Below are 14409 nucleotides of genomic sequence, written 5' to 3' on the forward strand. Positions count from 1 at the left end.
ACTATGGGATGCATAGTTTCAGCAGTTCTAGGTATCAGAAGCCCTTTTCTGATTTTTGTATTTGTGATAAATACTTTTAGTGATTTGTCTTCAAAATAAAAAATTCCAGCTGCCTACTTCTCTTTTGATTTCCTGCAGCAGTTTGTTTGGGAGTGTGCTGAGATTGCCAGGAGGGCTGTTAACAATGTAAACACCTATCTCTTTGAATCAGGATCTTTTTTTTTTAATTGAGCAAATAAAACAAAATACAAAAATAAATTAGGTATTGAGAACATAGCAGAATAAATCTGTACCATTTTTTTGTTTGTTTGTTTTTTGTTTTTTTTGCGGTACACGGGCTTCTCACTGTTGTGGCCTCTCCCGTTGTGGAGCACAGGCTCCGGACGCGCAGGCTCAGCGGCCATGGCTCACGGGCCCAGCCGCTCCGCAGCACGCGGGATCCCCCCGCACCGGGGCACGAACCCATGTCCCCTTCATCGGCAGGCGGACTCTCAACCACTGCGCCACCAGCGAAGCCCAAGCTGTACCTTTTTAATGTTAATCATACCTTAGTCAATGAGAAAAGACTCATTGTTTTCATTGTCTAGTAATATCACTTTCAATGTGTTTTATATAATTGGGTTCCGATAGGGTTCAGATTTCATTTGAAAAAAAGGATTATGCTGCTAAAACATGTTTGAGAATTGCTGTGCCTTATCACATTGTCCTCCTGAGACTGTCCTGCTTCTGAGTCTCAAATTTCTCAAGATTCTTATAATTAGCTTAGATGATTAATGAATTTTGATTTGCCTTCGATATCAAAAAGTATATCTAGGAGGACTTCCCTGATGGTGCAGTGGTTAAGAATCCGCCTGCCAATGCAGGGGACACGGGTTTGAGCTCTGGTCTGGGAAGATCCCACATGCTGCGGAGCAACTAAGCCCGTGCGCCACAACTATTGAACCTGCGCTCTAGAGCCCGTGGGCCACAACTACTGAGCCCACGTGCTGCAGCTACTGAAGCCCGTGTGCCTTCAGCCCGTGCTCTGCAACAAGAGAAGCCACTGCAATGAGAAGCCCGCACACCACAACGAAGAGTAGCCCCTGCTCGCCACAAGTAGAGAAAGCCCACGCGCAGCAACGAAGAACCAACACAGCCAATAAATAAATAAATAAATTTATATTTAAAAAACGTATATCTAGGAGATCTAGCAACTTGAAGTATTGAAAATGCTTAGGAGGAATAATCATTTTTTTCTCTTGAAATTCTTTAAATTTTGCTACTTCTGAGTCATTTCCAAATACAGACTTAGTAAAAAGAAAACCTATTTCCTTTTGCCTTGATACTCTTGAATAATAAGAAGGGTTTTGCAGCTTTTAAAATCCTAGGAATTACAGACTGGAAACCAGTCTCTTCAGTTAAACATAAGTTTTATAAAGTTCCTTGTTTATTTGAGGGGAAATTAGTTGAAAAGAATAGAACATGGTTTGGTCAATATAATTTTGTCAAGCAACAGTTAATGACAAGTAACAATTGGGATGCAGAAATGAAGACACTTTCTGGCCTTTGAATTTAAGAGTTAAAAAGAGAAATAGGGGGCTTCCCTGGTGGCACAGTGGTTGAGCGTCCGCCTGCCGATGCAGGGGACACGGGTTCGTGCCCTGGTCTGGGAGGATCCCACACTCCGCCGAGCGGCTGGGCCCGTGAGCCACGGCTGCTGGGCCTGCGCGTCCGGAGCCTGTGCTCCGCAACAGGAGAGGCCACAACGGTGAGAGGCCCGCGTACCTCAAAAAAAAAAAAAAAAAAAAAAAGGTGAGCTGAAAATTGCAGTGTAATTGGGTAAGTGCTCTCACAGAGGAATAGCATGTACTATCTTTGCAGGTAGCAGGTGGGGTAGTTGGGAAAGGAGGTGATATTTGAGGGATGTCTGGAAGTGGAAGCTAGTAGGTATTTGCCAAGGTGTTGAGGGAGCTCTTATATCTGAGGAAACAATATGAACAAAAGCCTGGAACCCTAAAGTATTTGACGTTTAGGGTATCAGTGATTATAGCTCACTGTGGCTAGAGTGTAGGGTGTCAGGGAGGTGTGAAAAAAGAGAGGATGTTGTTGGCTTGGTGGAGCAGCAGCTGATGAATTTGGAGAGATAAGTTGGTCTACATTGTGAAGGTCCCAGTGTGTCCTGTTGAAAAGTTTAGATTTCTTATATATGCTGTGGAGATCCACAGCTGAGAAAGGCTTACGTTTTAGGAAGAAAATGCTGGAATATGGATTGGAAAAGGGAGAAATTGGTTCATTTATTCAATAAACATTTATTGAAAATAACTATTCTAGGCACTTAGGATACAAAGGGGAACAACAGAAAAAGATATCTACCCTGGTCGAGCTTACCACTTCTAGTATAGGGAGATAGTATACCAATAAACATAGTAAATAAATCATGCAGTATACTAAGAGGCATAAATGCTAAGAAAGAAGAAAAAGTAGAGTAAGGTGGTGTGAAAATGCCAGGTGGGGGGTAGCTGCAACTTAAATAAGGTGGCAGCACTACTATATATAAAATAAATAACTAATAAGGATGTACTGTATAGCACAGGGAACTCTACTCAATACTCTGTAATGGCCTATGTGGGAAAAGAATCTAAAAAAGAGTGGAGATATGTATATGTATAACTGATTCACTTTGTTGTACACCTGAAACTAACACAACATTGTAAATCAACTGTACTCCAATTAAAAAACAAAAAGAAGAAAGTACACATACCAGATGGGGAGCTGGCCATGTTTCTTCCTCCTTGACCTATAAACAGAAAAATCAGGTTGCCTTAATGAAGTGGGACTTTAGAGTGGAGAGAAGGAATACATTGGGGGGATGTATTTTTCTTTTTTCTTTTTTTGCCCTGTTTGTTGTAAAGTAAAACACAAACAAAAGCTACACAAAACAAATCTATAATATAATGAATTATTATAAGATGAACGACCTTAAACAACCACCCTGGTAAAAAAGTGAAATGTTGCCAGCCACACCAGAAACCTCTCCATTTGTCACACCCCAATCACAAGTCCCTCCCTCCCAGAGGACCTGATTTTTATGGTAATCACTTTACTGCATTTCTTGATAGTTTCATTAACCAAATATATACCCCTGGATGCTCTGAGTCTTGCCAACTAAAAAAAGATTCTTTGATATACCTTTTAAGTCTTTTAAAATCTACAGGTTTTCTCTCCTTCCTTTTTCTCCCCCTTGCAATTGATCAGCTGGAGAACTGGGCCATTTGACCTTTAGGATTTCTCACAACCTGGATTTTTCTGATTACACACTCATGGTGCAGATTGTATGACGTGTAAGTTGACAGCTGGACCCAGAGGCTTTGATCAGGCTCAGGTGCCATCTCAGTGACCACGACTATTGGCACTGGAGTTTTCTTTCATTGAGAAGCACATAATTGCTGGTTGTCTTTTTGCAAAGTTAATAGCTGTTTCTGCTCAATGCCTAGAATTGATTAGGGATTGCAAAATGGTGATATTCTAATTATATCATATCTGTTTTGGTTATTAGCTGGAATATTTTTATAAAGAGACATTTCCCCTTATCTATTATTTGGTTACCAAGTGGTACAGTTCCTGTAGGAAAGGCAGGCTAGATAAATGCCTTTTCATTTATTTATCAGTTTTCAAGGTAATAAGTTGGTTCCCTGTCATCCTCAATTTTTATTACTCTATCAAGTTTTTCTCAGAAAGGGAGAAAGGGACCCTGGCCGGCCAGTTTCAAGAATTCATAGGTGCTAGGCTGCACCAGTGTCTTCAGACCTCATCTGCTGTGTTGGATTAGACAAAACCCCTCCCATTGTCAGCTCCTGTTCTAAAATTAGCTCATCATATGTTCCAGTGAATATTTGCTGGCTATTTTGGGGTTCTCCTCTTTTCATATCTATCAGATACCCCTCTGCTTTTTCCTGTGTAGATGCTAATACCATACAGGTCATGTGGCTGTTGGTTTGTCCACAACTGCTTATATTTTAGGTTTGTGAGGAATATCTGATCGCCAAGTTTGGTTGTAAATGTTTCCCATGGAATTTTGGTTTTGCTCTCTAGTTGCTTGGTCTGTTTTTATGTGGAGATCAGGAAGATTAAAAAAAAGCTCACTGCCACCAATGCCATCTTCCCAGAAAGGGGTTGAATCGTAGAAGAATTAGAGTAGAATTGAGAATAACAAAAGTTTCTGAGTTGGAAGATTTGGTGACTGGTAATTTCATGGATGAGGATTAAAAATAGAAGAGGAGAAAGGCAGTAAGTGGAAGATAAGATCAGTTTTTGATTTCTAAGATTTAAAATGCTTATGAGATACCCTAATAGAAATACCTTCTTAAAAAATATGCCTCTAGAATTTGATAGAGCTAGGTGATGAAAGATAAACACTTTGAAGGTAACTGAAGCCATTATAAGTTGGAGAAATTCGTATTTTTGGTAAAAATTACAGTGTGAAAAACCAGTAGAATAGAAATCATGCAATTGAAGATGAAGGAGACACTAAGCATTTGTGAGTGAGTAGTTTTATGTATTTTCCATAAATATGTACAACAAATGCAGGTTTACAGAGCAGCGATCCAAAGATGACACTGTTCAAAGCTCCAGTTATATGGACGCAACAGAGTTTTTGGTTATTAGGTGAATGTAGGTGCTATATATGCTAAGTATAATATTAAGAGAATGAATTTATAAAATCTGAGTATTTTTCCTATTAGAAAAATAGATGTTAAATGTTCATAAAAATAAAATGCTTAGGTGAAGATGTTAACTATTCATAAGCTGCAAGATTTAATATTTTAAGTAGACTATAGTATATTATCACAGGTCCTCTATTTCAAGAGTGGGTGAAAAAGTCTTCTCTCTTAAGAGCTATTCCAGATACTCAGATGCTCTGACCTCAAAGGGGATTTTTTAAATAGTGTGCACATTTGGACATTCCTTTTTAAAACTTTCATTAGCATTAAATATCATCCCAAATGACTTACTTTTGACCTCTGTCTTTTCCTTTCTTCTTTTTCTTCTTCTTTCTAAATAGGCCAGTCTTCAGAGACCTGAGATTAAACTTGAATCACTAAAAGAAGATATTAAGGAATTCTTTAAAATATCAGGTTTGTAAGTTGCTTTTTTTCCTTCTCTGATTCTTTAAGGCAAAATAAGGAAATACTTTATTGTGAGGGAATACTGTATCCACAGCCAATTACTCATCCAAAATTGTGAAACAGTGGCTGGATAGGTTTCTATTTGGGGAGAATTAGAACTTTCAGATATTTCTGCAGAAATGCTGCAAAAATTCAGGAACACTGTGGGAATGACTGCTTTACATTAATCAGTTTTAAATACTGTTTACCTTCCTGGTCAAAATACATCCTGAATGTATTAAGAATCTCCCTAGTTAAGTAACTTGTCTTTTACCTTTCATTTGTGCCTTTTTTCCTTCTCTGCTTCTTTTCTCTCCTATGTTTCTTTTCTCTCCTCTTTTCTACCCTTTCAAAGAAAACAGAAGAAAATCCCAACTTTTTTAGAGCAAGCTGTTTAGCAGCCCTTGCACATGGGAACTGAGATATTAAGTGGTTTACTTGCCCATAAAAGTTCAAGTAGTTAGCAGCCAAGCGAACTGATCTGACTGATGGTGGCTCATAATAATCTACTTCTCTTGTTTAGGAGTTTAATGACTAGTTAATTGTCACGAATTACTTGTAATCTTTGTCAAGTGCCTGGCTGTTTCTTGCCCTTCCCTTGGCACATTTCTCTTAGCTCTGGTAGTGCAATAGCCAAAGATTTTGGCATTCATTGAGTACCTTAACAGTGGAAGAAGGAAATATTCTTCTCATCTTAAGAAAATGGTGCCATAGTTTTATAATAATAAATCATGTTGATGACTTTGCTACTTAGTGTTAGCCAAGGGATATTGGTAAATATATAAGAAATAATTCCTTAGTATAACACTTTACACAGCAACTGGAAGTTTGATAAAGTTCTTTCACAAATGAATGTGATGTTAAAGTTTTTGTGAGATAAATTTAATTGTAATGTATGTTTATTTTTAAAACTAATATGTTTGTATATTTTATTCCTTTTTTTAAATAGGTTGGGAGAAGAAACTTCAGAATGCTGTGTATAGTGAACTGAGTGTGTGAGTTTTTCCTACCTATTTTGAGATACTCTTATGTTTAGCTGTATTTGCTTTGTAAGTAACGAATATAGTATTGCTATGTGTACTGATTGTTATTATTTCTCATTAGTATTTATATGGCATTTCAAGTAAGTTAATACTATTAAAAATTACAGTCTTGCCTGAGAATTAATGGGGGGGGTTTTATTGCCAAAATTTTTATACTAATTCATTTATTCAGTGTAATTAAGAAATATGATATTTCTCATCAGTTAATATTTTGGATAATTTAAGCTTACCAATGTTCTTTTTATTGTTGCCATTTTGGATATTGTCGTTCTGTCTTTGTAAACTGATCATTTTAAACACAATTAACTCTTTTTTTTAAAAAATTGGTGTCATTATTAAGAACATTACTGTTTTTATTTATCTGGATTTGTTCTCAGAGTCTGCGGCAGTTTACAGAACTATTTGTCATTACAAAAAATATAGATCCTGAATGTTAGCTTTTGTAGTTTATTTAATATTCCATTATTCATCATTTATTTCTAGCACTATGCCAGGCACTGGGGATATAGCATAGAGCAATGAACACAATTTCTGCCTTCATGGAGTTTATAATCTAACAGAGTTCTTAAGTCTTTTTTTCTTTTCTTTTTTTCCTGCTATCAATGTGTCTCTAGCGTTCTCTAGTTTCTCACACTCCCGTTTCCAATTTGCTCCTTCTAATCTGCTGTTAACTGGGAAATGAGATAACCCAGTTTACCAGAATTGTCTGTAAAACAAAGAGACTCAGATGAATGCTTGTGGATTTGTGCTTAGACACACGTTTTTGTTTTTTGTTTTTTTAATTTATTTATTATTTTATTTTTTTATTTTTGGCTGCATTGGGTCTTCATTGCTGCACGTGGGCTTTCTCTAGTTGTGGTAATCGGGGGGCTACCCTTCGTTGTGGTGTGCGGGCTTCTCATTGAAGTGGCTTCTCTTGTTGCAGAGCACGGGCTCTAGGCGCACGGGCTTCAGTACTTGCAGCACATGGGCTCAGTAGTTGTGGATCACGGGCTCTAGGGCGCAGGCTCAGTAGCTGTGGCGCACAGACTTAGTTGCTCCACGTCATGTGAGATCTTCCCGGACCAGGGCTGGAACCCGTGTCCCCTGCATTGGCAGGCGGATTCTCAACCACTGCGCCACCAGGGAAACCCGACAATGTTTTTAAAATTAGTATTTGCTTGTTTGGTTATTGCTATCTTCTGAATTGGTTTTTGACCTCTTAAATAACATCACATATAAAATGCTATCTGTTAACTAAAGTTGATTGTGATCATGCCTTTGGTTCTAGTCACCAAAGGAAAAGACATTTATCCTGACAAGTAAGGTTTCAAAATTCCCCAAATGTAGTAGAAATACCATGGTTGATTAGACTAATATGGACATGATCATTTATCTCTGCCTGTTAAAGCTTGTAACTTCAGTGTCTTTGTCTCTGATATTGGGCAGAATAAAAGCATCTGCTGTGTATAATTCCAAATATTAGATTCTCATCTGAGGAGATATTACTGATGATTGCTATTTTTGTGGCATAATGCATTCCTGAAAATTGTTCTGTGAGACAGAGTGCCTTTTTACTTGCTGGCAAGGACAGTATTTCACTCATTGTCATATCTTTGATATACTACATAATAGACGTTAAATAAATATTTTATTTTGAATATTTTGAATAACTTGTTGAGATATTTGAAGGAGCCCAGTAATACTACCTTTTTCCTCACTGGGGTTCTGAACAAATTGAGAAAATAAAATAAGACATAAAGGCAAACTGGGGGTCAAAATTATACTTTTATTTGTGATAAAGACTGGGTAGGAGGACATAGCTTAGTGCAAGAGCAAAATAAGCTGTTTAACTGAACTCCAGGCTTAAATAGACTTAACCTTCTAGTTAAATAGCATTGGTGAGTGTGTTCAGTTTATTCTTCCAAAATTTAAAAGTTGGAGAAGGCATTAAACCTCTTCTGTGGTGTAATGAGTAAAGCCCTGGAGAGAGGCCAAGAATGTTACAGTGAGGGAGCTCTTTTCATGTGGAAGGGCACATCTGGAGTGGGAAGAAGTGTTTCCTAACATAAGTCAGAAGAATAAAGTGGACTTAGCATATTCTGTTGCATTTTTCATTGGCAAAAACCATGATGGATAAGTAAAGAAAGCAAAAGTGAAGTAGAAATATTTATTGTTAAGTAATTGGAACTGAAAAAAAAATCCATACTCTCATTACTAATAGAAGTGTGGACATGTGAGCTCTACAGATCATACATGGAATTTGCTCATGTCATTTTACTTATTTTACTAAACATTCCAAATATTTTAGTCAGATTTTTATTTAACAAATATAGCAGAAAAATTTCTGTATTCTGTTATTACATGAAACTTGTAACACTAGCCCAGGTTAGTTCTTCCCACTTCAAAACTGCCTAATTTGTTTAACTATTATTGTGTTAATAACTACTTAATATTATGTTGATGATAATTTACATTGATTGAATGCTTATTTTATGTCCAGCACTGTGGTAAGCACTTTATAGGTATTACCTTGTATTAGGTAGTCTTTATAACCACCCTATGAAGTAGAATTTATAATTATCATAATTTTACAGAAGAGAAAAATGAGTCTTAGACCACTTAAGTAACTTGCTGAAGATCATATAGCTAGTAAATGGCAGTGCTAGGATTTCACCTCTAGCTGTCTGATTCTAAAGCCATACACTTTACTACATTTCACGTATACAGTAAATCCCCTACATATGAACCTTCAGGTTGAGAACTTTCAAAGATGTGAACGTGCCTTTGCATGTCCAATCACGTAAGTTAGTTCATGTGTCTGGCATACATTGTCACATGTGTGCATCCTCTACAAGTGGTTGTGCTTTTGTGTACTTTACTGTACAGTACTGTATAGAGTACAGTAGTACAGTATCTTTATTTCAAGCTAGATCTGCAAAAGGACAACTTCATTGAACTCCTTGCTGTGCAACAAGAGGAGCTTTCTCATGAAGACCTGATGGAATTGGAGGCCCAGGGAAAGGACGAAGTGAGACAAGAGGAAGAAGAAATAACTGAAAAGCCGAAGAGATTCATGACATAGGAAACGGCAAGAGGATTTTCTTTATTTGAGGAGGCACTGTTAGTTTTTGAGGCACAGGACCCGAACGTAGAATGGTACACGAAGGTTGCAGCAGCCGTTCAGAATGCAATCCAGTGCTACCATGTCATCTTTGATGAGGAAAAAAGAGCTACTACCCAGACATCACTGGATCGGTTTTTCAAGAGAGTAGATAGAACTGAATCCAGCAAGGAACCAGAACCTGTGCCGTCAATGTCAGGCATGAGTGAAATTGCAGCTTACCCTCCATCTCCTGTTGCTGATGATCCTTCAGCTCTGCCGTCTCCCACCTCCTCTCCCTCCTCCAGTCAGTAACTCTTCTTGCCTGTTCACTCGATGCCAGACCCTGTATGCCAGCTGTTGTACTGTACTACTGTACTTTTCAAGGTACTGTACTGTTAAGATTAAAAATGTTTTATTTTTTGTGTTTGTTTTTTATGTATTATTTGTATGAAAAGTATTATAAACCTATTACAGTTTGGAACTATATAGCTGATTGTATTAGTTGGGTAGCTAGGCTAACTTTGTTGTTCTTATGAACAAATTGGACTTACAAATGCACTCTCGGAACGGAACTCGTTCGTATGTAGGGGACTTACTGTATTTACATCTTGTTTCTTCCCTAGATTAAAAGTGTTCTGAAACAAGAATTATGTCTTACATTTCTTTGAGTATCTCCTATAGCATCAAATAAATGATGTTGAGTCAGCAAGTAGTTACTGAGCCACCCACCAATGCTGGCACAAAATAAATATTTGTTGAATTGAGGACACTTACTATAACTGTTAATCCTAAACTTACTGTAAAGATTTAAGAAAGTCATTACATTGAAAATGTACCGATTTCTTTGTGTCCTATTCTTTACTGTATTTTGTGTAGAGCAGTTTATAAAGAATTAGAAGACTTATTGTTTTCCCTTAAGGAATATAAGTTAAAGAAATATATAAACCTTTTTAAACCTTCTATATATGTATATATCATAAAAAAAAAACATGTACTGTAGTCTACTGCTATAGTAGATATATGCAACTGTCTACCATACCTTGGAGAGGTATAAATGCTGAACTACAGTGGACCCAAAATGGAAAGATTTTAGATAATGAGTACCTTACACTAGACCACAAGATTGGGTAAGTCTTTATAGACATTCATGGTGTTCTCTGGAAGAGTCCTCAGGTGGTAGACCTGGGCACCTCCAAAATGTCCTAATCATAGCTCTTCTTTGCCCTCTTAGTTGTTTGTTTGTTTGTTTTTTATCTTTATTGGAGTATAATTGCTCCACAATACTGTGTTAGTTTCTGTTGTACACCAAAGTGAATCAGCCATATGATTACACATGTCCCCATATCCCCTCCCTCTTGAGCATCCCTCTCATCCTCCCTATCCCACTCCTCTAGGTCATCGCAAAGCACCGAGCTGATCTCCCTGTGCTATGCTGCTGCTTCCCACTAGCTAACTATTTTACATTCGGTAGTGTATATATGTCGATGCTACTCTCATTTCGCCACAGCTTCCCCCTCCCACCCCGTGTCCTCAAGTCCATTCTCTATGTCTACCTCTTTATTCCTGCCCTGCAACTGGGTTCATCAGTACCATTTTGGGTTTTTTTTTAGATTCCATACATATGTGTTAGCACACGGTATTTGCTTTTCTCTTTCTGACTTACTTCACTCTGTATGACAGACTCTAGGTCCATCCACCTCACTACACATAACTCAATTTCATTTCTTTTTATAGCTGAGTAATATTCCATTGTATACATGTGCCACATGCTCTCCATCCATTCATCTGTCGATGGACACAAAGGCTGCTTCCATGTCCTGGCTATTGCAAATAGAGCTGCAATGAACACTGTGGTACATGACTCTTTCCGAACTATGGTTTTCTCAGGGTATATGCCCAATGGTGGGATTGCTGGGTCATATGGTAGTTCTGTTTTAGGTTTTTTATGTTTTAGGTTTTTTAAGGAACCTCCATACTGTTTTCCTTAGTGGTTGTAACAATTTACATTCCCACCAACAGTGCAAGAGGGTTCCCTTTTCACCACAACCCTTCCAGCATTTATTGTTTGTAGATTTTTTGATGATGGCCATTCTGACCATTATGAGGTGATAACTCATTGTGCTTTTGATTTGCATTTCTCTAATAATTAATGATGTTGAGCATCTTTTCATGCACCTCTTGGCCATCTGTATGTCTTCCTTGGTGAGTCTAGTTAGGTCTTCCGCCCATTTTTTAATTGGATTCTTTGTTTTTTTTGACATTGAGCTCCATGAGCTGTTTGTATATTTTGTAGATTAATCCTTGGTCTGTTGTTTCCTTTGCAACTATTTTCTCCCATTCTGAGGGTTGTCTTTTTGTCTTACTTATGGTTTCCTTTGTCGTGCAAAAGCTTTTAAGTTCAATTAAGTCCCATTTGTTTATTTTTGTTTTTATTTCTGTTACTCTAGGAGGTGGGTCAAAAAATACCTTGTTGTGGTTTATGTCAAAGTGTGTTTTTCATATGTTTTCCTCTAAGAGTTTTATAGTGTCTGGTCTTAAATTTAGGTCTTTAATCCATTATGAATTTATTTTTGTGTATGGTGTTAGGTAGTGTTCTAATATCATTCTTTTACATGTAGCTGTCCAGTTTTCCCAGCACCACTTACTGAAGTGGCTCTCTTTTCTCCATTATATGTTCTTGACTCTTTCTTGTAAATTAGGTGACCATATGTGCATGGGTTTTTCTCTGGGCATTCTGTCCTGTACCATTGATCTATATTTCTGTTTTTGTTCCAGTACCATACTGTCTTGACTACTGTAGCTTTGTGGTATTGTTTAAAGTCAGGGAACCTGATTCCTCCAACTCTGTTTTTCTTTCTCGAGATTGCTTTGGCTCTTCGGGGTCTTTTGTGTTTCCATATGAATTGTAACATTTTTTGTTCTAATTCTGTGAACAATGCCATTGGTAGTTTGTTAGGGATTGCATTGAATCTGTAGATTGCTTTGTGTAGTATAGTCATTTTCAGAATATTGATTCTTCCAATCCAAGAGCATAGTATATTTCTCCATCTGTTTATATCATCTATGATTTCTTTCATCAGTGTTTTATAGTTTTCTGAGTACAGGTCTTTTGCCTCCTTAGGTAAGTTTATTCCTAGGTATTTTATTTTTTCTGGTGCGGTGGTAAATGGGATTGTTTCCTTAATTTCTTGTTCTGATTTTTCATCGTTGGTGTATAGTAATGCAAGAGATTTCTGTGCATTAATTTTGTATCCTGCAACCTTACTGAATTCATTGGTTAGTTCTAATAGTTTTCTGGTGGCATCCTTAGGCTTTTCTCTGTATCGTATCATGTCACCTGCAAAGAGTGACAGTTTTACTTCTTTTCCAATTTGTATTCATTTTATTTCTCTTTTTTCTCTGGTTGCCGTGGCCAGGAAATCCAAAACTATGTTGAATAAGAGTGGTGAGAGTGGACATCCTTGTCTTGTTCCTGATCTTAGTAGAAATGGTTTCAGTTTTTCGCCATTGAGAACGATGTTGGCTGTGGGTTTGTCATATATGGCCTTTATTATGTTGAGGTAGGTTCCCTCTGCTCATTTTCTGGAGAGCTTTTATCAGATGGGTGTTGAATTTTGTCAAAACCTTTTTCTTCATCTATTGAGATGATCAAACAGTTTTTATTCCTAAATTTATTAATGTGGTGTATCACATTGATTGATTTGCATTTGCTGAAGAATCCTTGCATCCCTGGGATAAATCCCGCTTGATCATGGTGTATGATCCGTTTAAAGTGTTGTTGGATTCTGTTTGCTAGTATTTTGTTGAGGAATATTGCGTCCATATTCATCAGTGATATTGGTCTGTAATTTTCTTGTTTTGTGATATCTTTCTCTGGTTTTGATATCAGGGTGATGGTGGCCTCGTAAAATGAGCTTGAGAGTGTTCCTTCCTCTGCAATTTTTTAGAAGAATTTGAGAAGGATCAGTGTTAACTCTTCTCTAAATGTTTGATAGAATTTACCTGTGAAGCCTTCTGGTCCTACACTTTTGTTTGTTGGAAGATTTTTAATTACAGTTTCAATTTCATTACTTTTGATAGGTCTGTATATATTTTCTAATTCTTCCTGGTTCAGTTTTGGAAAATTGGACCTTTTCAAGAATTTGTCCATTTCCTCGTGGTTGTGCATGTTTTTGGCTTATAGTTGTTTGTAGTAGTCTCTTACAATCCTTTGTGTTTCTGCCGTGTCAGTTGTGATTTCTCCTTTTTCCTTTCTAATTTTATTGATTTGTGTCCTCTCCCTTTTATTCTTGATGAATCTGGCTAAGGGTTTATCAATTTTTATCTTCTCAAAGAATAAGCTTTTAGTGCTATTGATCTTTCCTATTGACTTCTTCATTTCTGTTTCATTTATTTCTGCTCTGATCTTTATGATTTCTTTCCTTCTACTGACTTTGGGTTTTCTTTGTTCTTCTTTCTCTAGTTGTTTTAAGTGTAGGGTTAGATTGTTTACTTGAGATTTTTCTTATTTCTTGAGGTGAGATTGAATTGCTATAAACTTCCTTCTTAGAACTGCTTTTTCTGTGTCCCATAGGTTTTGGGTCATCGTGTTTTCATTGTCATTTGTTTCTATGTATTTTTTAAATTTCTTCTTTGATTTCTTCAGTGATCTCTTGGTTATTTAGTAGTGCACTGTTTAGCCTCCATGTGTTTGTGTTTTTTTACAGTTTTTTTCCTGTAATTGATTTTCAATCTCACAGCGTTGTGGTCAGAAAAGATGTTGGATACAATTTCAATTTTCTTAAATTTTCCGAGGCTTGATTTGTGACCCAAGATGTGATCTATCCTGGAGAATGTTCCATGTGCACTTGAGAAGAAAATGTGTTCTGCCACTTTTGGGTGGAATGGTCTATAAATATCAATTAAATCTATGTGGTCTATTGTGTCATTTAAAGCTTGTGTTTCCTTATTTATTTTCTGTTTGGGTGACCTGTCCATTGGTGTAAGTGGGATGTTAAAGTCCCCTACTATTATTGTGTTACTGTCGATTTCTCCTTTCATAGTTGTTAGCATTTGCCTTATTTATTGAGGTGCTCCTATGTTGGGTGCATAAACATTTATAATTGTTATATCTTTTTCTTGGATTGATCCTTTGATC

At 37.0% G+C, this 14409-nt stretch overlaps 1 protein-coding gene across 2 annotated transcripts in view; it reads left to right on the top strand.

Moving 5' to 3' along the window:
* The window catches only part of TBC1D19 (TBC1 domain family member 19), a gene marked incomplete at its 5' end in the record, with an annotated part of 168324 nt that overhangs the window by 34041 nt on the left and 119874 nt on the right, over nt 1-14409 (top strand). The window contains 2 exons of one of the 2 annotated variants that reach the window (XM_079698769.1): nt 5042-5114; nt 6094-6139. The exons of the other annotated variant lie outside the window; for it this stretch is intronic. Coding sequence (XP_079554895.1) covers nt 5042-5114; nt 6094-6139 — 119 coding nt within the window. The remainder of the gene's footprint in view (nt 1-5041; nt 5115-6093; nt 6140-14409) is intronic. 2 annotated transcript variants of the gene reach the window in all.

This window comes from Hyperoodon ampullatus (genome assembly GCF_949752795.1).
Source record: "Hyperoodon ampullatus genome assembly, chromosome: 1".
In the NCBI taxonomy this organism is placed as follows: Eukaryota; Metazoa; Chordata; class Mammalia; order Artiodactyla; family Ziphiidae; genus Hyperoodon; species Hyperoodon ampullatus.